General features: G+C 38.4%; 2 protein-coding genes and 1 long non-coding RNA gene across 5 annotated transcripts in view; 2 read left to right on the top strand and 1 right to left on the bottom strand.

Moving 5' to 3' along the window:
• The window catches only part of LOC135114118 (serine/threonine-protein phosphatase 6 regulatory ankyrin repeat subunit C-like), a 92414-nt gene extending 90983 nt beyond the window's left edge, over window positions 1-1431 (top strand). For all 3 annotated transcript variants that reach the window (XM_064029829.1, XM_064029828.1, XM_064029827.1), the window contains one exon: window positions 3-1431. In XM_064029829.1, the coding sequence (XP_063885899.1) occupies window positions 3-241 (239 nt within the window). In that variant the 3' untranslated portion in view covers window positions 242-1431. The remainder of the gene's footprint in view (window positions 1-2) is intronic.
• Window positions 1432-4551: 3120 nt separating this feature from the next.
• Window positions 4552-12759, top strand: LOC135114116 (uncharacterized). Its single transcript, XR_010275221.1, has 4 exons — window positions 4552-5226; window positions 6885-6987; window positions 12085-12245; window positions 12630-12759. It is a non-coding gene; the product is annotated as an uncharacterized LOC135114116 (long non-coding RNA).
• On the bottom strand, window positions 5349-11490 carry LOC135114114 (uncharacterized). The gene is made up of 6 exons (XM_064029824.1): window positions 9735-11490; window positions 8912-9295; window positions 7654-7862; window positions 7399-7576; window positions 6834-6985; window positions 5349-6700 (listed from the first exon to the last, which is right to left on the bottom strand). The coding sequence occupies exons 1-6, from the start codon at window positions 9799-9801 to the stop codon at window positions 6470-6472; spliced, it is 1221 nt and encodes a 406-aa protein (XP_063885894.1). The 5' UTR covers window positions 9802-11490; the 3' UTR covers window positions 5349-6469.
• Window positions 12760-13549: the final 790 nt, after the last annotated feature.

Here is a 13549-nt window from a genome sequence, read left to right as displayed (position 1 = left end):
AGAGAACCTGGTGCCGCTCAGCAACATGGAGGGACCTCAAGGCGTCAGGAGGATTGAAAATGTTATCAAATGGAGTCGTGTGGTGAACCGATACCGCATCATGCACCGCAAGGAGGTTCAGCCCGGCGAGGGCTCCGACGGCGAGAATGACATGCCCACCGACTCCATGGAAGACTTACAGGAAGAGGCGCTGCTCAATGGTAATATTGAATCCAACTCCAGCCAGCCCGCCAATGCCTAAGGAACACACTGCAAACCTTGGGTAAACACGGTACACTTTCACTGGTGCACCGAGGAAGTAAACTGCAAAAACTTGACGATGCTAAATTTGCTGTGTACAGCCCAAGGTGTCTCAACTTGCGTGGTGGGGCGAGCAACCGACCACTGCTACGATTACTGAGTTAACATGATCTCTTAATAGTTCCTGATTTTCAAAGGCTTGATTTGAGATCAACTGTGACTCAAACTCCATTCTTGCCAAATTCATACACAAACCACAAACCTCCAAGAGGAGGACTGTCATTGCACAAATTAGTATAAAACACGTAAAATACACTGTTTAACATTTCTGTATCATATACGTATATGATTACTATTATCTGAACACCGTGATTTCCTTCAGTGGCATACTGGCATACTAGACTGGCCAATTACACAACTTTTTCAGACAATGGGAATTCTCACATTGCGATTCCTCACAATAATACGGTCGTGTGCCCATTGCCTCCTTCATTCATCACGTCATCCTGGAAACACGGATAATCCATTTATCTGCAGACCGCCTCATCATGTCATCTTCCTTCAACATTGTCACCATATGCTACAGATGTTATTCTTCAGCATAAACCTGTGAATAGAATTACGTAAGAAGCCAAGACTTGGGTGAAGAGAATCCATTGAACTGTAACATAATAATAACGTGGGATTTGGTATAGTGCAGGCCTTGTTAAGATATGCAGATGAAGTAATGCAGCTTAGCGTGGAGTAAAGGTGTGCTGACTGGCGGTGAGCTGCAGACACTGAACACGTCTTGAAATAATCCGGCAACGTTTAAGTAGAAATGTTGCACTTTGAAAGATTGTGGCATGTCTAAAAGATTAGTGATTGGTGTCTTGTTGTCACTCCCGTGTGGCGTAGGCTGCTGTGAGCCTCGCCATAAGTCAGTAGCCTTTCCTTTGCGCGAAGGCAATTAGAAGAGGAAGCCTTAATTTAGTACCATCACACTGGGCTCGATTTCCATGGTGCCTTTTGTGTATCCTTGGCTTTAGGTAATAATGTCAATGTTGTCATTTGACATTTAACATGAAAATGAGCAAATGGAGCTATACATACGTATTTATCACAAAACTAGCTGTACAATATTTCATAAAGATTGACCACTTCTCACAGAGTGATGTAGTAGCTGACTTGTTTAATTGCAAATTAAATGTGTACTGTGGCAGTAATAAATCTTAATATATATTTCAACCCATACACATATCACAGAAGAAAAGAAAAAAGCTACTTATTTTCATCGAGCTTCCTTCGCTCCTCTTTGTTGCATAATATTCAATAATCTAGTACACCTTTGCTCATTCCACAAAAAAAAAAAAAAATCAGAGCCTCGGGTCTTTACCTTGACAGTTCTGCGTGATGCAGTGGATAGTAGTCGATATTTTGAGCTGAACGTGAACTGTCAGAACAAACAGACAAGGGGACGATGGGAATCCTGCCAGTGTGGTGGTGGCAAAGCTAGCCGGGCTAGTACTGGGACAAGACAACCGGGATGGTGCTAGGGAACATCGGTTAGTGTACAGTGATTTTTTTTGTCGATTTGTCATATATATTTTTTTCCAGGATTGTGTTCCCCAAATCTGTTCTTTTTCTACAAAGGAATAGTGACGATGTTTTCCAGAGATATTTATACAAATACTTTATAAATATTAGCGTTATATAACACATCAAATTTAGTGCTATTTTATATTTCCTATTGGATTACTAGGAAATTTGTCAGAACTCGGGTGAATGTTTGAGTGGCAGTGCGCGCCAGTGCAGACTTGAGACCTCTTGTGAGCAGGGACATCGACATGTTGCCAAGTGGCATTTTGAAAGTAAAATTGCATTTATGTGCCCAACTTCTGTGGCGGTATGTCTGCAGCCATTGTCAGGGCGTTCCTCACAGAAGCGTCTCGAGCCCGTGCAGCAGTGCGGAGAGGGTGTGGCAGTGCTGCAAGCGTACGGGGTCAGCCTTACCCGCCCTCTTATTGAAGGTTCACATTTATAGTTATATGGATATACGTATGATACATAACTTTAACCTATATCAGAGATTTACCCCAATATAACTTTTATATAGTTTTCTATGTTAGAGATAGATGCAATATTTCCACTGTGCGACGCGAGGAGCCGTGGCTTGCGTCGGCGGCCGCTGCGCAGGTCCCGCGGCGGCCCTCAGCGGGTATTAACGTCGCGTTCGTGCCACGCAGTGAGACGCCCTTCAGTCCTGAGGGATCCAGCCTCACTTATTTTTGTACATCCCATCAGTTGTTACTTAGAGATAATGTATAGTGCAGCCGTAATTATTACTGCATAGTGTAAAAGTGGCACGGGTACTCTCTCTCTCTCTCTCTCTCTCTCTCTCTCTCTCTCTCTCTCTCTCTCTCTCTCTCTCTCTCTCTCTCTCTCTCTCTCTCTCTCTCTCTCTCTCTCTCTCTCTCTCTCTCTCACACACACACACATACACACACACACATACACACACACACTAGTATATATATATATATATATATATATATATATATATATATATATATATATATATATATATATATATATATATATATATATATATATATATATATATATATATATATATATATATATATATATATATATATATATATATATATATATATATATATATATATATATATATATATATATATATATATATATATATTGATCGACGTCATTATTTAACAACATAGGTAAAACTTTTCGTCAGTCTTCGTTGTCGATTTAATTTTGTGGCTGTGACCACGACAGTCACACCAGTGTTGGCAGAGGTGGCAGCAGTAACTTATAACAGCCCAGCGGCGTGCGTGAAGAAATAACTTTTCTCGTGACCAAATAATCTCGCAGAATTGAAATTTCATTACTGTATGATAGGCACCATACCAATCACCTAGAGCTGTCACTACCTCCTCCCAGCTCTTCAATATGTACAGTTGAATTTTCTCTGTGCATTCTACTTAACTATTCAGAATTCATCTGTATGTAAACACAGTCGCAACAGGGAAGTCAAGTAATCACACATTGTGTGCGCCTGACCAACAAAACGGTTACAAATCAAGTAAAAATTTACTCAGTTTATACGGTATTGCTCGCAAGAACTTTTGTCAGTAAAATACTTAACATCTAAACTTATCATTACATCTAATTTAAAACACGGATTATGTTCAGAAAATACTCTGTATAACTATTAATTTGTCTGTCAATACAGGTGTTCATTCCGCAAATTCACGCTTAATACTTACTAAAGATTATTTAATTCGTCATCTTAAGAACACAACTATGGTGATTCTCTCTCTCTCTCTCTCTCTCTCTCTCTCTCTCTCTCTCTCTCTCTCTCTCTCTCTCTCTCTCTCTCTCTTGTTTTATCGTTCTAATATTTTGTTGTCAACAAGTGCCTATACGTACATGCTTGAAAATAATATAACGATTTGATTACTCTGTGTTTTTATTCTACTCCTTCATATATTAATATTTATTTGAATGTGTATGCCTTTTACACACACACACACACACACACACACACACACACACACACACACACACACGTACGTCCGTTCATACATGCATATAACTTAGCATGCATTCAGCCTAGCCTGTCCATCACCTTTCTTGATGTGACACATACCCCAGACATCCACGAGAGAGCAAGACAGCTGGCCTTCTGTTCCTACCGGCTTGCAAGATGGCAACTCTGATTTAGTCTTGTGCCCACACGCTGCTAGGTGGACAGGATCTACAGCAAATGTCAACTTCAATGAGAGCAACTGGGAACGTGTGACAGCAAGGTAAAGAACAGGTGAGTGTCGTGATTGAGAATGTCAACACTTGTTTTATTTTTTATCCACTGTAAAATAAACCAAGATATCAGGTTTTTTTTTTTCTTTTTGCTTACAAGGTCATTATTGTAAATTTTTGCTGTCCTGTATTACAATCCTGTTTTTTTTTCACATATTTGTTGGTGATACGACATTCATGTAATGTGTACAGTGACAATGGAATACGGTTTCGCCATGATGCATAATTCTTCTGATAGTTTTTTTTTTTTTTTTTTTTGTGGATTTACGTGTCTTATTTACTGTTTCTGTGAATTTGTGACATTTGCGTTACCATTTATTGTCTGCCATGTTACATTGTTCTATATGCTCATCGTGATAAGCATTATTTGTGACACATTAAAAGATTTACTGTCGTGCGTTTACAATTCTGCCGCACTGTGACTCATCTCTTAGTGATTTTTTTTCTTTATTTATTTATTTTTTTTGTACCATGGTTTTATGGGTATTAGTAAACAATATTTGCCAGTGATATATTCTATTTTATTAAGTGGTTTATATTTTGGGCACACTATTTTTTGGGGAGCTATGCAGACCACGTTTGTTTTTAATTATACACATGATCAGCCACATCTAAAATAAAACCAGTGAGCGAACATACAGTAAGTGGTTATATATCATGTTGAGATCATATTTTTGTATTTTCATGCTAGGTCAGGAATCCTTGGTGTTTTGGTGTGTATTTTGTTGAGCGTCAGACACTTAGTATCGTTACTTACCAACAGAATCACCACTGGTTTGGTACTTAAAGAATGGGGGTACCGATGTCTTGTTTAGTTTCTTTTTTTTTTTTCTTTTTTTTTCCAGCGCGAGGATCAATAAAGGGCGAGTCTAGAGTAAAACAAAACTATTCCTTTTAAGATGAGCATTCCAAAGTGCTAAGGGTTTCATATCACCACCTTTCGTCAACCATAAGACTTCAATAGCTCTATGTTTCATGTTAGGACCGAGCGGCTTCGAGGCAAGGAACTGAACACACGCGAATCATCCCTGCAGGACAGTGGAGGAGAGTGGTGTGGCTGTACGTCGGATTTGCTGCCTTCTCCAGCACTTATTTGTGACCATGGTGAAACAGGACTGCCGAATCTCCACCCTAAGTCTATTTCCAATGGCCCAGCAGGTAAGCTGAATGAGTTTTTAATGTGTATGCAAGTGTATTTCCTTGGTGTGTAGTGAGAGGTTTGTTGTGACCCCGGTGACGCCGCTGGGCAGGGAAAGTAGAGATGCCAAACATCACACGTAGCACAATTTATTTTATTGATTTAACGTTTTATAAGACTATACTTTACTGTTATTGAATCCATAATTCTTATGAAATTAAACGAAGTGTTTAAAATGGCAAGTTTTGATACCTAGGAAAACGGAAATTGGCCTTAAGTGTTGATGGTGGCGGCGGCAAGTATAGCTGCCCTGCCTCCCTGGCACTGCTCTACTCCACACAACACGGGCTAGGACCCACAATACATGGCTGTCAGAAAATCTCTCCGCAAAGTACAGGAGTCCTTCCATGTACCAGTAATTTCATATCCTATCTATTCGACCCTCCATACCAGTGACACTCAGAAACCACTCCGTGTTACCTCCACTCACTCAGCCACCTTCAGTACCAAACTTGTCCATATCTTTGGCCTCTCCCATCACACCCTTCACCTCCATCACATAAACCCAGCCTTCCTCTAAACCACTTCTTGCATAAATTAATTTAAAAGAGCAGCAGTTCATGTGGTTGGCATGAGAAAATTGAAATTCCAATAATTCCAAAGCAGAATTAGTTTAAAACCTATCATTATTTAACTTTCTGGAGGACATGCACGATGAATATCTATACCTTACAAGATCATACTACCTAATGCCAATCGTTGAAGATCATGCTATCTAATAATATCAATCGTTGATCATGTTATCTAATACCAATTGTTGGAGATCATGTTATCTAATACCAATTGTTGAAGATCATTTTATCTAATACCAGTTGTTGAAGATCAAGTTATCTAATACTAATTGTTAACAGTCACTCACTCACAAAAGAATAATAAGAGATGGTGTAGTCTTGAGTTTACTACACCAGGGGAACTTCCCAGAATAGTGTGGTGGCCATAATTATCTATTTCTACGGTAATATATGGATTAGCTGCAGCTTTTATTGATGAGACTAACTGCAAACAAAAAAATTAAACCTCTTCAAATCGTGAAGTTATTGTACAGAGTACACACGATGTCCTATAACTGTCAGCTTGATGAAATACATGTCCACATGAAATGAACACAACAAAGTAGATGAAATTCTACATATCCACCTGAACCATATCCTCAAGAGTAAAGCATTGTCTTACAATGAAGAAGGCTGTTCCTCTTTAATTATATTATGCATTGTAAATGTCGGATTCAAATTCATCGTAATTGTCAGTCGAAGAATTCTCGCTATTCTCGTAGATGTGTGTAGGAGAAGGTGCCCACGGCTGCAGTGCGATGTGTGTTGGGTGAAGGAGGCCTGATGGAGCGGGACGGGGGTCAAGGTACAGACCTGATTCCCTCTGTGCGTAAGCTGTACTCTCGGTGACTTTGTACTGCTTTTCCAATCCTTTCCGTTGTGTCTGTGTGAAGAACGAACCGTCAGATCGTTAGATGAAAAGTAATCGGAATATGTTTTCTGACCATAATGCGATCAGTTTATCCAGCCTTGTCAAAATTTGAAAAAAAAGCATCTAGTCATGTTAGCATACATACTCTTACACGTGGTGTTTGTTCACGACGTAATCTGTTTTGTCTCGTCTTCAGGTGGAGGAGACAGGAGACGCACAGTGTGAACATGAGGACGACGAGCACCAAGGCCAGGATTAGGGAGAGACGGTAGACCTGAGCACAGTCCTGAAGTCCATCTGTAAGTATTGGAAAAACTGGTCTAAAGACATTCTGTTAAGCCTTTAACTTATAACCTTTTACGAGCACTAGATATTATATCTAGATAGCTATTCTGTCTTCAGAAATATCACTGATTCTTTCTACTATATAGTTTTTCCTCATTCCTTCATTTAGACTCACTATGTCAGAGTTGTCCTCATCACTGCTGTACTACCTCATACCAGGCCGCTGGGCTGCAAAGAGCTTGGGTCTCCCTTGAATCTAACAAACTATTTATGAACATAAATCTAGCAATCTTCAAGTAATAGAAAAAGCAATCTTTGCAAAAATCATTCGCAATAGAGAATAATAGGCCCTGGGATAGGAAAGAAATAATAGTAATTATTCTAGTCATGAATCAGCTACAGAATATTTGAACACGAAGTCGTACCTTGCTGTGCCTTCTCGGTCTTGGGTGGACACTCCTGGAGATGGATGTGTTGCGTAAGAGTGAAGGTGCCGCCGTTTTCACTTGACACGGACACAGTTGGGAGGGTGCAGTCCACCTCCACAGTCATCGCCCATACAACTGCTACCATACTCGTATGTGGCGGCGAGAGTAAACCGACCTAAAGGAAGATGAGAGAGAGAATTGGAGAAAGAGCACAAGATAACATTGGTTGGAGTGTACCATGATGAAACTCACCACGCGGGCCGTAGCTCCGGGGTTGCCCCTCACGGTGAGGCTCAGGCGAGGCTGAGATTGAGAAAGCTGATGCAAAGAAAGACTGACGTTTCCGACCGTCAGCTGCGGTGTGACGGTGTTGTTAGCTTGGAAAGTGAAGTAGAGGGCATCCTGGCAGCGTGGCGCGACAATATCTTGGGTGTTGGCTCCCACCTCCCACACGGGGGTTGCTGTTTGGATGGTGACGGATAAAGATGAGTTTGACACAAATAACAATTAATGTGCATGTGTGTCCTTGAGTTATGTTCACTCGCCCCAACGTGGAACAGTTGTTTCCTTTTCTCTGAGTTATTGCTATTATTGTGCCAGCTACTGTCACTCATGGAAACTTTATTTTTTCCCGCATATTGTCGGTACTTTGACCGGAAACCTCTTTCTCTTTCGCGAGTTAGTGGTGTCTCCTATCTTTCCCTTCTGATGTGTCCCTCTTTTGAAATCTACTTATCTTGCCTAAGGATTTCACTACAAGGATTTCGAGTGGTTATCTTCAATTTGCAGTCCTTTTATTTCAATCTCACAAGTTAGTAAAACCTCTGCCTCTTTCCTCCTTAAATGGAGATTTTTTTTTTCACCATATCAGCTCACCATGCTTAATATTCTTAATTATTTTCTCAGTAACTGATGTTCCAGTTTCGAACTTATTGTTTTCTTGTTTTCCCAAGCCTAGAAAGATTTGGTTTCTCTCCTTGAAAGACTGAATTGGGGCCCCTTGAAGAAAGTGAAATCCTTTATCCTTTCTGATTCCAGTTATTCCTTTGTTCTAATTAGGCATCACGTAGTTAATGTGTTCTCTCTTTACATTCCTATTTCGTTCACCGATTTTCCCCACTGTCTTTATTCATATATATATATATATATATATATATATATATATATATATATATATATATATATATATATATATATATATATATATATATATATATATATATATATATATATATATATATATATATATATATATATATATATATATATATATATAAAATAGATAAATATAAATATAAAAGGGACTTTTTAATGTTACTACCGAAAAAAAAAAAATATATATATATATATATATATATATATATATATATATATATATATATATATATATATATATATATATATATATATATATATATATATATATATATATAATTTTTTTTTTTTTTTTTTATCGGTAGCAACATTAAAAAGTCCCTCTCTTCTGGGCCCGTCAAGGCGCAACACTCACGTGTGGTGCAGGAAGGTTTGAGGTGGTGCATGACAAGTTCCAAGTGCGTGGCGGACTGATGAATGTTCCTGCTCACCCACGTGATGTTGTGGTCATCAGTGATGGCAAGGATGTTGCGGTGCACCACCAAGTGAAACTGACGCCATTCTGAACACACCGGCCATGGTACTGGTTCACTTGTCCTGCCCGTGCTGTCTAGGCGCTTTATCTCGTGGATGGTGACGTGGGTGTGGTTATACTCAATGCACAACAAAGGAAGGCCATTTTCATAAAACCTGAGTGATAGGAAAGAACGCTCTTCAACAATATTAATGAAGCCCCAGAAGGTGGTGGTGAGATTCCTGTGCTTCACAGTCAGTGTGCTGGAGGAAGTAACACGACAATCTGAAAAAAAAAATAAATCAAAATTGATATATTATACTAACAACAACAGCAGCAGCAGCAACAGCAGCAGCAGCAGCAGCAGCAGCAGCAATAATAATGATAATAATAATAATCACGACCTCGTTGCACAATACTTTCTACTTTTACTTATTCTTATTTCCTTCATCTCAACCAGGGTCTTCATTCTTTTTACCGTTAAACTCTGAAACCCGCAATCCGTTATTGCTTTTTCTCTTTTCTATGACTTGAGCCTTTCCAAAATAAGAGAAGCAAGATATTTAGAATTGTAAACTCTCTTACAATTAACTGCTGGGGAGCAGAAAATTCAGTTTTCAACATTTTTGCACCCAAAATTCCATAACGCATAAAATAAAAAGAAAAGAAAAGAATAATTATTATTCTCGTAAAGATCATTCAATCATTTTTTTCTTTTTTTTACCTGGAGTAAGAGAAACCGTGGGAATCACGAACACCACGCTAATGAAGACCACGGAAGATGACAACATTTTGCTTACGGTACCGAAAGGCGTGATGGTTGAGCCAGTGGACCACTGCAGCGTCCTGAGTTGCGGAGAAGTTTAGTTAGAACTGTTCCCTCAAAGCTGATAGTACTTGTACAGGCGCAGCTGACGTCACATCTCGCACCCCTGATTACACGCTATATGCTGCTGTCTTTGTATTTTCACGATTTATACCAACGTGGTTTTAATTCTTAGAGTACCCGATGTTAGTTACCTAATGTAAAGAGGATGAACACTTTTACAAACGAGGTGTTGTGTATGTGTAGGACGTATACAGACGTGGCATATGTCTCTCACAAGGGTAAAGTAGCGATTATACAGGAAAATTAGACAAACATTGTTTCGTATTTGACATTTTTTTCCCTTTCCCTAGATGCATCTGTACGCCCACTTTAGTGACCGCGAGTGAAAAGACCTCATAATTGATTATAGGATGTGACGATCGTTATGGCTCCCACATCTGAGGCGTGGTACGTTGTTCTCTTGATAGCGGTTGTCTCCGGCCTGTCTCGTTATCCCGCCTTCAGCTCAGTTTTTCATTATTTCTATGAATGCCCAGTGGGGGAGCTACACCGTGGATCAAGTTCTAGACTTCAAATTACAGGAGGACAGAAAAGTAACCAAAGGGTAGTCAGAGGATCGCAAAAGCGGAATATCTTAACATGTTAGATTCAAAGATAGAAGTTATTTTCTTGAGTTCCATAAAACATCTGCTCCATTTATTTATATTCTATATAATCATTAAATTTTATCTACTGATTACTTTTCATTTGAATATATAAGTATCATGTACAAAACATGTGAAGAAAAATTAACCGAATGTTTGGTCCTTTTTTCGTAGATAATGTATTTCATGACGCAAAAACGAATTCGTGGGTGAATGAGAAGAATGGAAAATTCGTGAGTTGAATGAGAAGAATGGAAGATCAAGCAGTAACAGCTTTTTTTATTGTTTTTGTACCTTGCCCTTTTTTTTTTATCATCGTATTCGTCGTCGTTGTTGCTGTTGTCGTTGTCATCACCATCGTCGTTGTTGTTGCTGTTGTTGTTGTTTCTCTATTTCTTCTTACGTGCCCCGTCGTAGTCGTCGCCGCCTTCTCCTCCACCCACTGTTCTTACTACAATTTGCCTTTTGGCTTCGAGAGGTTATTTTAGTATTTCCGTTATTTAAAATATCTCACTTCCGGATCTGCATTTTGTTTTCAAACCGAACCCCCGCTGTGCTATCCTTGTTTTCACGCCGTGCAGACAGATAAGAAGTCTTCTAAGGAAATGGCAGCCATCTTTGTATGATAATTGGAGTCATTGTGAGCCGGGTTCCCACCTAGTCAGTTGAGACTTTAATGTTGTACTCCTTACCCACATGAGATTGTAGATATATTTGCCTGCGGGTTATTTAAAATATACTGGAAGAGTTTAAGCAAGACTGTATATATCTAATATGTACTTCCTTCTGTAAGGATGTGAAGAAGAGTTTTTCAGAGCACTTATGTCAAATGTGGTGAGTGATGAATGTCTGATAAAGTTGGAAATATTGAGTTTTATTCCCTGAGCACCAAAGATAGCTATGATGATCTTCTAACCTGTGGTGTTTATGGTAGAGTGAAATGAGGGAAATGTCATGTATAGGTTTTCTGGACATATACATATGTTGGTTGATTTTGTTATACATATAATTCTAGTGTAATCAGATAATAGCTACAATTCATCTCATTAATGGAACTAGGATATATATATATATATATATATATATATATATATATATATATATATATATATATATATATATATATATATATATATATATATATATATATATATATTTCAATGTGTTTAAAAATAGATGATGGAGAACCAAAGCAATCATTGATGTTAGTTTTTATTTTTTATAATGAATTAATAAAATTTTTATTGATATTGTGCTGAAGCCCTTTTTACTACTAAAATGTCTTCTCCAGCATGTAGTTTATTCTAGTTTAGTTTATTAGTAACTACATATTATAGCTAAGAATTTTTAAGATTTTGTGATGGAGAAATCCAGAATTATTAAGAATGTAGTTTTATCATAAGCATTTATCAGAACTACATGAGTACATGACTGTTGAGCCACTCTTGCATTTATGATTACTAAAATTTTGAATATATGAAATGCTGTTGTGCCAGTGTTGTATTTCTGTGTTGTATTTCTTTTCTTTACGCTGTGTTGTATTTCTTTTAGATGAAAATATTCCTTTGTGAATGTCACTAATTTTTGCTTCTTTTTTTAAGAGTGACTATTAAGACTTGTTGTACCCCATGGCAAGATTAGTAGCACTCATGAAGCTGCAACACAACTAGCAACCTGGGAATGGATTTGAAATTTGCCTCAGACAGAAATTGGCTGGCCCAAATGGTAGAGAATCTTCTCCAACTGGGAGCTGAAATAAGAGGTATGTCGGTTTTTGTGTCTTCTGTTGCATTCTTTTCCTCATTCTTTGGATGTGATACTCCTTTCATGGTGACAGCTTGGTACTTTTTCTGCATTTCTGAAATTCTTCCAGATTTTGTGTCATTGTCATGGATGGTTGTGTGTATGTGTGTACCTATTTGTGATTTTACAAGATTGAGTCAAGCTCATAATGTTATAATGTTGTGTATGTATGTTGAATTTATGGTAGGAAGATGCTTGAGATCAAGGGAATATTTGTATTATTTTATCAGTAAACTGTGTGTCTCCCATAAACTTCTCTAAACTGTTGCACCCAGCTATTGTTCTATTAATTTGTCTTTTTATGTTTCTTTGGGAAACCAAATAATTCCCATGTTTTTTTCAGGAATTACTTTGCAACAAACTGTTGGTTTAGGCTCATATTGTATCACAAGATTGCTTTAGATCTACTAGTTTTTTGCCATCATCCCTTATTAACATAAGTAATTGATTAAGGCATTTCTCTTCCGTATGTAATGTCAAATCCTGCAGCACAGGGCTGGCTTCCTACACAAAAGTATCACTCATTCTGTATGCTCTGCTCCACAGTTGCCTTTCACTTGTTAACATGTAGTAAATGAAAACAAAATGCAATTATTGGGAGTTGAAGTAGAAACTTTTTTTTTTTTATGTAGAAAGAACACTGGCCAAGGGCAACAAAAATCCAATAAAAAGAATATGCCCACTTAAATGCCTGTCCCATAAAAGGGTCGAAGCAGTGGTCAAAAATTGATGAATAAGTGTCTTGAAACCTCCCTCTTGAAGGAATTCAAGTCATAGAAAAGTGGAAATACAGAAGCAGGCAGGAAGTTCCAGAGTTTACCAGAGAAAGGGATGAATAATTGAGAATACTGGTTAACTCTTGCATTAGAGAGGTGGACAGAATAGAGGTGAGAGAAAGAAGAAAGTCTTGTGCAGTGAGGCCACGGGAGGAGGGGAGGCATGCAGTTAGCAAGATCAGAAGAGCAGTTAGCATGAAAATAGTGGTAGAAGACAACTAGATATGCAACATTGCAGCAGTGAGAGAGAGGCTGAAGACAGTCAGTTAGAGGAGAGGAGTTGATGAGACGAAAAGCTTTTGATTCCACCCTGTCTAGAAGAGCAGTATGAGTGGAACCCCCCCAGACATGTGAAGCATACTCCATACATGGACGGATAAAGCCCTTGTACAAAGTTAGCAGCTGGGGGGGGTGAGAAAAACTGGCAGAGACGTCTCAGAACGCCTAACTTCATAGAAGCTGTTTTAGCTAGGGATGAGATGTGAAG

The sequence above is a fragment of the Scylla paramamosain genome, chromosome 27 (assembly GCF_035594125.1).
Source record: "Scylla paramamosain isolate STU-SP2022 chromosome 27, ASM3559412v1, whole genome shotgun sequence".
Classification (NCBI taxonomy): Eukaryota; Metazoa; Arthropoda; class Malacostraca; order Decapoda; family Portunidae; genus Scylla; species Scylla paramamosain.
Note: the sequence above shows the minus strand (reverse complement) of the source record. Positions and strands in the feature narration are given on the sequence as shown.

Excerpts from the sequence above, each read along its gene's own strand:
- LOC135114114 (XM_064029824.1), bottom strand. The coding sequence starts at position 9,801 with ATGTTGTCATCTTCCGTGGTCTTCATTAGCGTGGTGTTCGTGATTCCC. Across the intron at positions 7,577-7,653 it reads CCGGAGCTACGGCCCGCGTG|GTCGGTTTACTCTCGCCGCC; the intron begins GTGAGTTTCATC and ends ATCTTCCTTTAG. Across the intron at positions 6,986-7,398 it reads GACCGAGAAGGCACAGCAAG|ATGGACTTCAGGACTGTGCT; the intron begins GTACGACTTCGT and ends CAATACTTACAG.